The sequence below is a fragment of the Hemiscyllium ocellatum genome, chromosome 11, assembly GCF_020745735.1.
Source record: "Hemiscyllium ocellatum isolate sHemOce1 chromosome 11, sHemOce1.pat.X.cur, whole genome shotgun sequence".
Taxonomy (NCBI): Eukaryota; Metazoa; Chordata; class Chondrichthyes; order Orectolobiformes; family Hemiscylliidae; genus Hemiscyllium; species Hemiscyllium ocellatum.
In genome coordinates this window covers 57,442,189-57,455,846 of record NC_083411.1, presented here as the reverse complement: position 1 = coordinate 57,455,846, position 13,658 = coordinate 57,442,189, and the positions used below count along the sequence as shown (strand labels likewise).

The 13,658-nt window shown below is 44.9% G+C and overlaps 1 protein-coding gene across 1 annotated transcript in view; it reads right to left on the bottom strand.

The window, feature by feature from the left end:
• The window catches only part of LOC132820019 (FERM and PDZ domain-containing protein 1-like), a 146,712-nt gene extending 143,636 nt beyond the window's left edge, over positions 1–3,076 (bottom strand). The window contains exons 1-2 of the mRNA XM_060831945.1: positions 2,889–3,076; positions 338–398 (exon numbers count right to left, since the gene is read on the bottom strand). Coding sequence (XP_060687928.1) covers positions 338–398; positions 2,889–3,076 — 249 coding nt within the window. The remainder of the gene's footprint in view (positions 1–337; positions 399–2,888) is intronic.
• Between the last annotated feature and the right edge of the window lie 10,582 nt (positions 3,077–13,658).

The following is a 13,658-nucleotide window of genomic DNA, read 5'->3' as shown; positions in this document are numbered from 1 at the left end:
GTGCAAGCTCTAGCTGACAACACTCACACATCCACTCACTAACAATCAGATGATTTCGAGCTTGAACAGTGTTAACCTCTCTGCTAGCTGAGCAGCCCCTTGTGGCTCTCACTCTCTGTTTCACACAGATACGACGTCCGATATGCCCGCAGCACCTGCGCACTCTCTTTTGGCTATGCCACACGGCCCTTCACACACACAGATTCTTGCATACACAAGGATTATACTTGCACCTCTTGTTCTGTATCTCGTTCAGGGGGACAAGTCCCCTCAGGCAAACAGTCCAATTTCGTCCCACCGCAAATCTCCTAATTGCCCAGAGTTTTACATTACTCACCAGGGTCCCCGTGACAAAGGCCCCCTCTCCATAATCATCATCATCCCTTATACTGAACGGGCTGAAAACACATGGGGCAACGCATGTGAGAGTTGCCCAAGGCAGTAAGTCCGTTCACAACCGCTGGTGGGCCCCTGACTGCGGTAACATATGGAAAACTTGGGTGCAGGGTCTGAAGGGAGGATGACAATAACTGGCACCATTTCCCCCATTGCCCCAGGTCAGGGAGGCCAAACGTTGCCCTGAATTCAATTCAGGAGACTGAGCCCGACAAGGACGTGGGAAATGAGGGGGCGTAACAGAGCCCTGCTTTGCCCCACGTCTCTGCGTAGTGATAGGGTCGTTGTCCGTCAACACCGAACGGGGTCTGTTCTGTGATATCTTTGCTGGTATTTTGGGAATGCTTTTGGCTCTCTAACTTCTTCACTGACCCTTGTCCTGAGTGATCCACCTTGTTCACCATGGATTCCGCTGCGAGCAGGCGGGTAGTCGTAAAAGTAAGATTGTGCTCGTGGTTGATGTTTTACGTGCATTTTGTCTAAATTTGTCTTCAACCTTTGCCCTGGGGAACCCACCTAGGGTAATGAGTTCGAATCCCCTCTTGACATCACCTCCCAGCTGGACGAGGGGGAGATTATTGCGGGTCGTGAGGGAGGGTGTAGCCCGCTAAAGGGGGCCGTTGCTACTAGGCTAACCGTCCAAGCGCCTCTCCTCGCCACTAGTGTGGGGGAGGAGAATTAGGTCCCCTGGTCACATAGCAACTTTTGAGAGAGAAACCTGCCATGAGATAATTTAGGACCACGGACAGATGAGACGGCCTCGTTTGACCTTTTCTGAAATCTTATACGGCGGTCCCCACCAGATAGCTTCCCCACCACCCTCTCCCTGGATGCATGGGGGACCCTCAGGCTAAAACATGGGCAGGACGTACATGAATATCTGGGAAGAGCAGGGAACAATTCGCCTGAAGAGGAGCTTCAGCGATACGCAGGTGCCTTTTTTGCTGATGTTACCCATGCTTTCTGAGTTGCCTTTGTGTTTTTAAATTACCTCTCAACAATATTAACGAACAGCTCGGGGTTCTCCCCTACGTGCGAGTTATGCTGCGCACCCTGGGAAATTAGGGGGCCCCCTGCGCCATGTTTTTCGTAACCACACAGTGGAAATTTAGCTGCTCTATTGTCCTGTTGCCACGGGTCACCCATACTGCAGCAGAGCCGACCCTGTATGTTCGTGATCTCACACCCGACAACTTTCTGGTTTGTCATTTACATAGTGTACACGCTGCAGTTGTTACAGTTCCTGCGCGATGCGTGGTGCATTCACCCATGTCCAGCTCATCTGAAGTGATTACCTACTTTATATTCCTCCTGTTTTTCGGTTTGCCTCCTAAGGAAGTAACCTGCGCATACGACAATCTGTTTTAATCACCTGTGGTGACAGTAGACATAGTTTGCCTTCCCCTATACGGTGTACTATTTCTCCCCTTTTAACTGTTGTCAATCCTTTTACCCCTCTAGGGGGTCACCCTATTTTTTCGATAGAGCTCTAGGCCGGATATTTTTACTCTTCAACATTGGTTATTTAATGTGCATGACGACGTTTTTGCGCCTGCAGCTGCTAGTGCAGATGCACAGCAAGTTATAACCGAGACTCGTACTATCTTGCATTTTCATCATTGTCCCGAAATTTATCTGCCCTGTATAGTGCTATTTCCCACTTGACAGCAGCCTATCCTACTGAATGTCTTCCACAGCCTGCGCACGTTTGCTTTTTAACTTTTCCTGATTAAGAAATGCTGCTACTTGGTATCTTTTGCGTGACTGCTTTTCCGCAGTTACCTCTCCCAACACTGAATCAGTGGGGTACTTGCATTTTTTCGACTTTTTCTGACTCTTTAAAATAAGAGGAACAATTCCCCTACAGGATGGTCTATTTCCCCCTGTTTCAATTGCCTTTTGTGGCAGCCCGTGGTCAGGGACCTTTTTTCTCTCTGATTGGAGTTCACAAACTGCTCTGGCCTCCTTTGTACAAGGTACTATTTCTTCCTTTTAGACGGGACCATTCCTTTTACCTCACACTGGGGTCACTCTGTTTTTAGGTGACGGCTTCGTACAGGTCCATGAGCTATGAGAAAGGTTAGGGGTTAAGCCTACCTTCACTTTTTTACCATTGCCCTGATTGATGTCTGGTTTCTCCAGTTCTGTTGCACAACTGGGTGGGGGGCAGTCTTAGTGAATGCATTGGACATTTCGCACTGGCCCCCTCTTTCTTTTACTAGATGACTAAAGACTTCACATCCAGGAGTACTGGCATGGTGATGTCCGTTGAGTCTAATAGCAAGGAGCTTTTCGAGATCAGCTCACCCAATGGCTCCGCCTTCACAGGAATGTGCTAATGGCGGTTGTTAAATACAATGCTTTTCTTTCCCATACTAGTAGGATGTTTTCTGGCTGATTTCACCAAATGCCACCCTGGGGATGGCAGGACTCTTTTCACCACATTTCTGCAGCCCCATCTCCCTGGTTTAAATGTAATGTGGTATCATTACTTTTCAACCGAACCCCCCATACGCTGGGCTCTGCACTCCTCAATAGATGCCTGCGCCGCCACCAACTCTGAGTACACGACAGCCTGCGTGTGATCTCCTACAAACGGGGAGGGACATATGGAGTACATGCTGTAAGGTGACTTCCATTCATGAACCGTGGAGCCGGTTTTCCGTGCGGCCGGTTGCATTAAGTGACTCACGCCTCCCGATGGGAAGCCAGGCGAGTGGGGATCTGGCGGTTATTCTCTCCAGTGATGCACTACCACCTCTGAATGGGCTACGGGTGCAGGCGTACTAAATACTATCTCTCCGGTGCATGCCAGCGGTCTCAATGGCTTTCTTTCGAGTTCATCCGATCGCGTTGCCCACGGTGGTGCGCTACGGTTCTGCTCTTGATGCTACTCAGTACTAACTTTTCTCCTTTATAAACAATGAATGTGGTCTGGTTGTCCAAGGAGTCCCTACTTATTTTGCCCATTGACCTGGGGATATGTGAATTGATCCTTTCATACAGTGGGAGGTTGAGATGTACTGTGGGCCCGGGACTCGAAACACTGCTGTTCACACAAGCGATTTTTACATAATCTCCAGTACTCCCGGTTGGCTTCAGCTGGTCTCGAGGGCCACAGAACACACTATTGAGCCGGTTGCCACTGCCTGTGTCCGTTCTTGACGGCGGTGAAACGGATGTCGGTATCTACAATTCAATGCAGTACGACTGGTTAGCCAATGACGGGTACGATCCCTCGGGCGAGGGACAACCTAAGACAGGCACAGTCGCGCATTGACATCGGAACTGGTGGCCCACGTTCGTCATGATTTAATAAGATCTCTGGCCTCTGTCTTCCGTGTCGGACGTCTGGACTGAGCTGCTGGCCTGTGGAGCATTCTGATCTGCGGGAACACCGGGGCACAGTACAGTTTCTCACTGGGTTTCCGCTCGCTAGCAGGTACCTAGCTGCTGGTAGTGTGCTAATCCTATTCCGTTTCACAATTTACAGAACATGTTTACACTTGGGTGTTCTTTGGACTACAGACTTGCGTTCTGCGGACACCTTACTTATTTTAATTCCTCCACTCCAAATCTTTTGCGACTGTTATGTACTCGCGTACAGTGCTCTGTTTGTCTTTTTGCCATGTTTTTTGCCATGCTTGATTAATTCTGTGCTTTTGTCATTTCCGCAGAAGCCTGCCGGAGTTGTTTTATCTATTAACTTAGATTTGCATGTAGTTTTAATTATCTATTTGTAAATTGTGTTGCGGCGTGTTGCGTAGGGCACCCTTCATCCCAACATGACTGTCTCCCTAGAACCGGTGATTCTGGTAAAGACAACGTGCTCGGATACAACAAAGGGACGTCTGTGGGGGCGTCTGCCGGCACACCAGACCCCGGTCGCCTCGTGGTGTTGCGTTTCTTACGGCATGGGGTGGTGTGGCCTCAATAGAGGCCAAGGGAGGGAGTGTTGGGGTAGTTGTACAAGTGGGGTGGGCACACTAGATCTAGGGAGGGTAAAAACTATAACTGTAACAAGTGCTTCTAATACCGGGCCTGAAATGGTTAAACTATCATGATCACTGAACTGGAAACTGCTGGCCTCCTAATCTGATCAGAGGCTAGCTGATAGACAGCCTGTTAATTGCACCTCTGGAATTTGTAACTGGTAGACATTGTTAATTGGATTATTTGAGGTGTCAATTGAACCATCGAAACTACTCACTTAAATCGTAATGAACTATTGTTTCTGGTAAACCACTAATTAAATAAGCGGGACCAGTGGCCCCACAATGTCTACGGGACTGCCCGCTCCGAGGCAAACAGACAGACAGCTCAAACCATCCAACCAGAGAGCGGAACGCTTTGCCCGGGAACGAGTAGCCAACAGGAAGGCCAGACGTGGACATCTGACCGGGAACACTGGCCAGCGAGGGGTATAACTGGGGCGAATTTGAGCAGAAGGGTTAGAACGCCTTCTCCAATGAATTGCATGCTGTAGAATTCATTGTACAGTTTGCCAGTTTTGATTCTGTAAAATAAACGGTGCTCTGCTCCAAACTAAAGAAGCTGGTGCGGTCTCTCCTTCCAAAGAACTCGCAAAGACTGGAACCCCGAGGTTCCGGCCTAACACCTGTTAGCTCTCTTGAATTGAAATAATTACAGTTTAATTTATCAGTCCAACCTGTAGTTGGTTTCTGCTTTGTTCTTGCCTGCTTTAACTAGTTACCTTTCCCAACCAATCTCAAATTGATCTTTTTCTTCACTATTTCCCTGGGTCCCACTATTCCCCCCCCCCCCCACCTTACTAGTTTAAATCCTCCTGAGCAGCTCAAGCAATTTTCCCTGCCAGTATATTCATCCCCTTCCAATTCAGGTGCAATCCATCCTTCTTGTGGAGGTCACTTCTACCCCAGAAGAGATTTCATTGATCCATTAATGTAAACCCTTCTCCCCTGCACTATCTCCTCAGCCACACATTCATCTGCTCTTTCCTTCTATTCATACCCTCATTAGCTTGTAGTACCAGGGTTATTCCACATATTGCTACCCTAGAGAACCTCCTCTTGAATTCCTGCCTAAGCGTCTATATTGTCCCTTTAGAATCTCATCCTTTTCCCTTCCTATATCATTAGTTCCAAAGTGTACAATGACCTCCTGCTGGTCCCTCTCCCCCTTGAGAACATTCGGCACTCTCTCCAACATATCCTTGATCCTGGCAACACACCATTCTGATTTTTCACTGTTGGCCCCAGAAGTGTCTGTCTATGCCTCTGACTAGAAAGTCCCCTCTCACAATTGATCTCTTGGAACCTGACGTACCCCTCATTACATTGAGAACCAGCCTCCGGACCAGAAATTTGGCTGTTCGTGCTACATTCCCCGGAAAGTCCATCACCCCCTACATTTTCCAAAACAGCATACTTGTGTGAGATGGGGACAGCCACAGAAGACTCCTGTACTACCTGCCTACCCATCCTAATTTTCCTGGAGTTAACCCATCTACCTGAATGTTTCTGCGGCTTTTCTCGCTTCCTATAACTGCCACCCGTCATATTCCCTAGCTCTTGTAAATTCCTTATTGCCTCTAACCATGCGATCTGATAGGATTCACAATCAAAGACACTTCCTGCAGAAGTAACCATCAGTAACATGGAAATGCTCCCTAAACTCCCACATCTGATAGGAAGAGCACCTCACTCAACTAAAGGTCATCGTTGCTCCTTCACAATCTACAGACCCAGAAAATAGCACCATCTTTTTGCTCTTAAAAAAAAACACTGCTCCATGCTAACTTAGTACCTATGGTTTATATTTTTAAAATTTAATCAAGAGACCGATCTCAATAAAAGATATAATTAAGAAAGAACCCAATCTATTCACTACTGTAAATTTACAGCAAGATTACAAGTACAAACTATGCACATGTCTGTTCCTGTGCTGTGAGCTCACCCACACAGGTTCCTCTAAGGTCAGCTGTGAATTTCACTGTTTGTTAAATTTTCCTAAATGCACTCTAATGTCCAGAGATACATGAACTCAAACAGCAAAAGCAGTGATAGTGCAGATTCACTGCTGTGTCAGACAGCAGGGTCAGTCTTTCTCTGACCCTGTGGTCACTGCCTTTGTCTGTCATCCTCCTTTTAAAAGTGCCATTGTTTTGATCTTTTATTGCAGAATCATTCGGTGTACTAGAGACAGCGCTGAATAATCACTGAAATGGGAATAATGTCCAGGGTTATGGGAAAAAGCCGGGGGAATAATACTAAGGCCTTCTGCACATTCAGAGGGCTGGTACAGGCATGATGGGCTGAATGGCTTCTTTCTGCACCATAACAACTCAGATTCTGTGAACTTTGTGTAGTTGAGACAGACAAACCATAACTTTGGTCTTATATCGAACAGTACGGTACAGACACTAATCCTTCAGTCCACAATATTGTACCGAACGTGATGCAAAATTAAACTATTTTCTTCTGCCTGCCATTGGTTCACATCCCTTCATTCCTTGCATATTCATGTCTTTAATTAAAAGTTCCTAAATGCCTTTATCATATCTGCCTCCACCCCACCCCGGCAGCCTGTTCCAGACTCCTGCCACTCTTTGTGTAAAAAAACTTGCCCCTCACATCTCCTTTGAACTTTTGCCCTCTCACCTTAAATGCTTCTCTTAGTATTTTTGAACTGTGGGGGGGAAAAAGATTTTGACTGTCAACCCTATCTATCCATCTCATAATTTTGTAGGCTTCTATCAGCTGCTCCAGAGAAAACAACCTGAGTTTTTCTAGCCTCTCCTTAGAGCTCATACCCTCTAATCCAAGCCTCATCCTGGTAAACCTCTTCTACACCCTCTCCAAAGCCTCCACATCCTTCTTGTAATGTGGCGACTAGAATTAAACGCAATAGTCGTCATGCAGCCTAAGCAAAGTCTTATAAAGCTGTAACATGACCTCCTGATTCTTGTACTCAGTTCCCTGAGCAATAACGGCAAGTACGCCATAAACTTTCTTTATCACCCTACTTGTGACGATTTGTTTTGATCTGTTTTTGATGCTGAAATGAGCTTCTGACAACATTTTCATAACACCACTAAAACCATATATTTTTGCCTGCATCATCTGATTCGATTCCTCTGTACTTACAGAAATCCTCTGTTGCAAAATCCACACCCATGCAGTCATGCCATTGGCACTTGGCTATTCAAATAGCAAATCAAGAGTTTGATGTTGGAAAAGCACAGCAGGTCAGGCAGCATCCAAGGAGCAGGAGAATCGACATTTTTGGCTAAAGCCCTTCCTCACGGCTTTAGCCTGAAACATTAATTCTCTGTTCCTTGGATGCTGCCTGACCAGCAATGCTTTTCCAGCACCACACTCTTGACTCTGACCTCCAGCATCTGCAGTCCTCACTTTCTCCTATTCAAGTAACAACTCAGCTGACCTCCCAAATCCGACCCTCTGTGAACTTAATAATTCAAATCTGTGCTCTTCATTACATCAAGCCCTGATCATCGATCATTCCTTTCTCACTAATTCATATTGGCTCCTGCTTCAGTAAGTACTCAAGTTTAACATTCTCCTGCTTGTTTCCAAATCTTTCCATGGTCTTGGCTCACCCTTTCCTGGAAATCTCTGTGACATGTGTGGTTGTCTAAATCAAGCATTTTGAACCCTTGCTGTTTAAATAGTTTGACCATTAGTAGATGGCCCCTCAGTTGCTGAATTACGGGACTTTGGAATTCCTTCCTCAAAACTCACTGTCTCCCTGCCTTTTCTCTCATTGAAAGCATGAAGAAACAAAATGTGAGATTGATCTTGACAAACCTGTACTGAAACCAGGAAATGTTCCACGTGGACTTTATTCGAAAACTACTGAATCCCACCACCTAATGCCACTACTTGTTATTACAACCAGACAAACGTAAAGATCTGCAACGCAGAAGACACCATTCTGAAACTGAGAGATCGTTTTGAAACAGTCCAAACTCCAACTTTGTAAGGTGCATAAATAGTGTATGAATTGATTGAGAATTTAATGAAATCAACCTAACAATCTGTGATCCATGACTGAAATACAAAATATAGAGTTTAGTGGACCTTTTGTTTATATTTGTTAAATTAAGGTGACCTCCATTTTCCAAGGTACTGCAACACCCTGATATGTTCATATTTGTGATGTGTTCCAATAGTGCAATTCTTTTATTATTTTAAAACCTATCTTTGTTTTAATTGCATAAATGTGATAAATTATGTTTTTTGTAACATTGAAATAACCATAGTCCTATCAGATCACAGGGCTGCTCTCTCAACAGAGAGTGAGGTGATTGATGGTGGTTTAACCTGAGGATCAAGGGGAGAGTTCCAGAAGGAGAGTTCATCACAGTAACCTCAGCTGGTACAGGGATTGGCATCACTCAGCATCACCAACTCACCCATCCAACCAACTGAGCTGACCGATTCACTTTCTTTTAGTTGTATATTCAAACATTCACAGATACTACTTCCAGTCCACTCCAGCTTTAGTGCCTGAACCAAGATGGTATCACGGTGGACTGAACTGAGCATAAGTGAAAGGACAACAAAAAGACATTTTGATTTTTGAAACAATGTGCTTTGCATTGCATCTATCATGATCCAAAACCTAATTTTATGTTCTGTGTTCCTTAATCTTTAAAGATTTCAAAGCGTCCCTCACCTGCCACAAGGTGGGGCCCTCAGCTTGGACTACTCTCACCACAGCCATGATGGGGATCCACATAATACAGAAGATGGTCATACACCAGCCCAGTGCTCCTGACCAGACAGGGTATTCAACAGATCCATATCTTAGTGGGGCAAATGTTGTCAAGGACCAGATTAAGACTGCCTGAATGTGGATAAGATACAAAACTAAATCAGAAACAGAATGAGAGATTGGGTATTTTCAGTTTAAATCAAAATAATGTGTAACAGCTTCTTACCACCAGCAAACACGGAGAGATCAGAATCCAACACATTCTCCACCACAGCCAGAAGAGCCAAGTCCTTTCCCCAATCATCATCTCAATGTCCTTGATGAATCTGTTTGTCCCCTGTGAACAACAAGGAAGAAGAGAGACACCATCACTCACTCTGTCCTGTCTTTAGGGCAGCTTGTTTACTGTTGAAGTACATCTTGTACAGGGTGGCACTGATGAACAGGTTAACCCAGAGAAGGGATTGCTCCAGATTTCAAACAGGATAAGGAAATTGATTCTTGTCACCAACTGATTGATCTTTCTCTCTCATTTTAGTAACAAGGGTCTGTCCATCCCAGCACAAATTGGAAACATAAGCTTTTCCTGGAATGAGTTCTTCTTGGGCGATGAAGGTAACTTAGAATTTGAAACACAAACAGATCAATCATGACCGTATTGATGGTGGAGCAGGCTTGAGGGGCTGAATGGGTCTATTTCTGCTAAGGACTTGTAAAATATGAAAGTGAAGAGTTCATAACAAACCCTAAATATAGAAACATGTGAACAACAGCAAAAATAGGCTAATTTTCTCTAATCTTATTACAAATCACTTGTTAGGGATACGCTTAATACTGATAGAAACCAATGAAGGGTAAAGAGTTGGGTGTTTCCAATGTAAAGAACAGGGGTATAAGTGTAATTAATTAAAACTTATAAAATACACCATTGAGTTAAATGCAATAGAGATGACCACTTAGGTGATATGTTGCAGCTGTAGCATGTGGTTGCTGCTGGATTCCTAAAGAAATCCAGTTATATTGGATCAGCTCAAACATTTGAGATAGTACCACACATGAGGCTCCTTAATAACCTGAGAGCCCATTGTGCTGGGTGTACAGTATGACCATGGATAGTGAATTGGTGAGCTGATAGAAGATCGACAGCAGTATCTTGTCGGGATCTGGATGATGTGAGCTTGGCAAGGTTTATTCGAGAATTGGATGAGAACTGTAGCAATTCTGATGTCGGGAAGACCATTTTTTTTGATTCTTTCAGTAAGCAATGAGCTGAATCTGTCACTCAGCAGTGATGAGTTCCTAATTAATGGGATTATTCCCTATTAAGCAGCAAGCTAATGGTACAACACGCCTAACTAATATTCAGCTTCCTATCTTAAACTCACCTAACAAGCTCAACATTGAGAAAACTTGACCTGGAGATTAGAGTGGGGATCTCGTGAATTCAGCTTGTTACATGCTCCAAATGACCTAAATATTAGGCACTGAGGTCTCAGAGAATACTCCAAGGATGCCAGCCACATACACTTACATTCATGGTATTGGATCTGATATGTGCCATTCTCTGATATCTTGCTGACCATCTCAGAAAATTTCTACACTTCAGTACTGCACCACAGTCTGCCCCAGTGACTATCATTGTAATGCCTCGGCCAGCACACCCAAGAGCATGAACCCAGGCTGCATCTCCAGGCTGGTCACTTGCTGTCCCAATTCTCACTCATTCTGAGCTGGCCTGGATGCTCACAACACCTCTCCCTTGCCTTGCCTTTTGCCTTTGTGTGTTTGCTACCTCAGCCAGGGATATTATTCCAGTCGCTCCTTGCCATTTAGTGCAGACACAAAGGAAGGAATCTTGTTGTGGTTGTCAACAGGACTCTGTCAAATCAAGGAGGGTGTAATGGGGTGCTGGCACAGTAAGTCATGGGCAGTCTCTGATACCAATTCCATGTGCTTAGACATGGGCAACCAGCTGCTCAGGGTGGTCAACATTAGTGTTTACTCCACGTAAGGGTTAGGAACTGAATGAAGGTCAGCCACCACCTGGCTTGAGTCTTTCTGCTCTACTGTGGGCTGCTTACTTCCTGAAATGAGACAGAGGCAGGTATTAATGGAGATGAAAGGACGTGTCCCAATTGTTACTGTAGGTGCAGCTGGGAGGTATCCTGAGTGAACAAGCAGTGCAGAGGGACTGCAGGATTAATGGTGTCTGGGATTGGGGTAGGTGTGAGTGAGCGGAGGGGGACAGATTGCAAGCTGTAGTGAGATTGGTAGGGCATGAGACTCAGTGGAAGGTGGGTATAGCAAGAGAGTTACGGTGAGGGTGAGATAACAAACATGGTAGCACTTACTAGCAAAGTGGAGAAGATCATTGACTTCCTTCTTTCACTGCTGGGTAATCCTCCAGATGGCTGAGATTGCACTGATCCAGGTGGCAACCTCGGACCAGTTTGTCATGTCATGCCCTGATCTTACCAATCCAGGGGTAAGAAGAAATCCCACTTCAACACCACACTATGCAGTAGACCTTTAGATCCCTACCTATCAGGCAGGACACTCCTCCCCCTGCCTGCCTGCTATGTCTGGGATCAATATAAGTAACACTGTAAGGTTGTTCTAGACTGACAGTGTTTGTATGGATACTTAATGGGCTTTTAATGAAGTTGTAACCATAACATATGGAGCTGTCAGTGTTGGCCTGGGTGGACAAGGTCAGAAGTCACATGGCACCACATTATAGTCCAAAAAGGTTTATTGAAATCAAATGCTTTCGGAGCACTGCCCCTTCATCAGGTGAAGTAAAGAGAAGCACACAGACACAGAGTTTATAATCAGAGAAATCAAAATATCATACAAGTGGTGTGAGTGGAGTGTTGTAAATAATAGGTCTCTGCAGGTGATCAAGAGTGTCAGATGGTGTGAATAAAGTGTCAACAGCTGAATAGCAGGTGAAGGGATGATCTATAATCTGATTCATAAGGTAGTTCTGGAGACAAACCAAATGACTGGAATAACATGTAGGTATAAGAGTCACAAGCCGAGGGTCTAACCAAAGTAACAAGTACTAATCCAAAACTGTACACATTAAATAAGTAGAGAGATCATAATAAGTTATCAAGGTGATGTGTCAAAACTGGACAGTAAGGAAGATCTTACAGTACAGAAAGTGTAATGGGGTCACATAGTACGACTTGTAACCAAGATCGTGGTTGAGGCCATCTTCATGGCTACAGAACTCAGCTATTGGTTTCAGCTCAGCAATTCTGTGCTATTGTGGTCCTCAAGATACAAAACAAACACCACAGAATTATTGTGAGGTAGCAGTGCTAAACCACTGGCCACTGTGCCACCCAAAGTGGGATATTTTCAGGATGGCAACCTGTAACTGTATGACAGAGATTAGAGCTAGGGCCTCGATTATGACTGGAAGAAGAAAGTAAATATACAATCACCCAAGTTTCCAGATCACAAAAATAGGTGGGAGGGCATTTGTGAGGATGACACAAAGATTCTATTGAGGATACAACAGGTTATGTGAAAGAACAAAAACTAGCCAGGTAGAATATAAAGTGGAAAAATGTGAGTAATACACTTTGGCGGGAGAATAGAGGAGTTGAATATTATTTGACTGAAAAGACTGCAGAAAGCTGCAGCACAGAAGGATTGGGGTTCCTTGTGCATAAATCTGAAAAGCCTGCCTTTAAATTTTATGGGTATGAGGGAAGGAAAATGGATAGTTCCTTTATTTCAAAGCAAACAGAATACAAAAATAGTAAGCTTTGTTTATAAATGTTCAAGGCACTAGTGAACCATGGCTGGAATATTCGGAACGTTTCTATTCCTCCATGGATGAGGATGCCACTGGCTCATAGAATTTATCATCCATCCCAGAGAGCAGTTACGAGTCAACACATACTGCTATGTGTCCAGAGTCACATGTTGTCCAGACCAGGAAAGGATAGCAGTTTCTTTCCCTGAAGGCCATTAGCAACCAGAGGGGTTTTTCAATCATTGACATTGATTCAAGGTCATAATTGGACTCTTAATTCTAGATTTTTATTGAATTCAATAAAACGGGGCAGCACAGTGATTCAGTGGTGAGCAATGTTGCCTCACAGCACCACGACCTGGGTTCAAATCCAGCCTCAGGTGGCTGTCTGTGTGGATTTTGCACATTCTCCCCATGGTCTGTATGGGTTTCCTCCAGGTGCTCCAGTTTCCTCCCACAGTCCCAAAGTTATGCAGCTTGGTTGGACTGGCGTGCTAATTTCCTCTATAATGTCCACGTGATGCAGGCTAGGTGGTTAGGCATGGGAAATGCATGATTACGGGATAGGGTAGGTCTGGGTCTGGGTAGGATGCTCATCAAAGTTGGTGTGCACACCGTTGGGCCAAATGGCCCCTTCCACATTGCAGAGATTTTATGATTCAATTTGCACACCATTTGCCATGATGGGATTTGAGCTGGATCCCTAAGGCAGTACCTGGATTAACAATCAGCGATTATATCATCAGGTCATCATCTCCCCCTCAAAAAAAATATA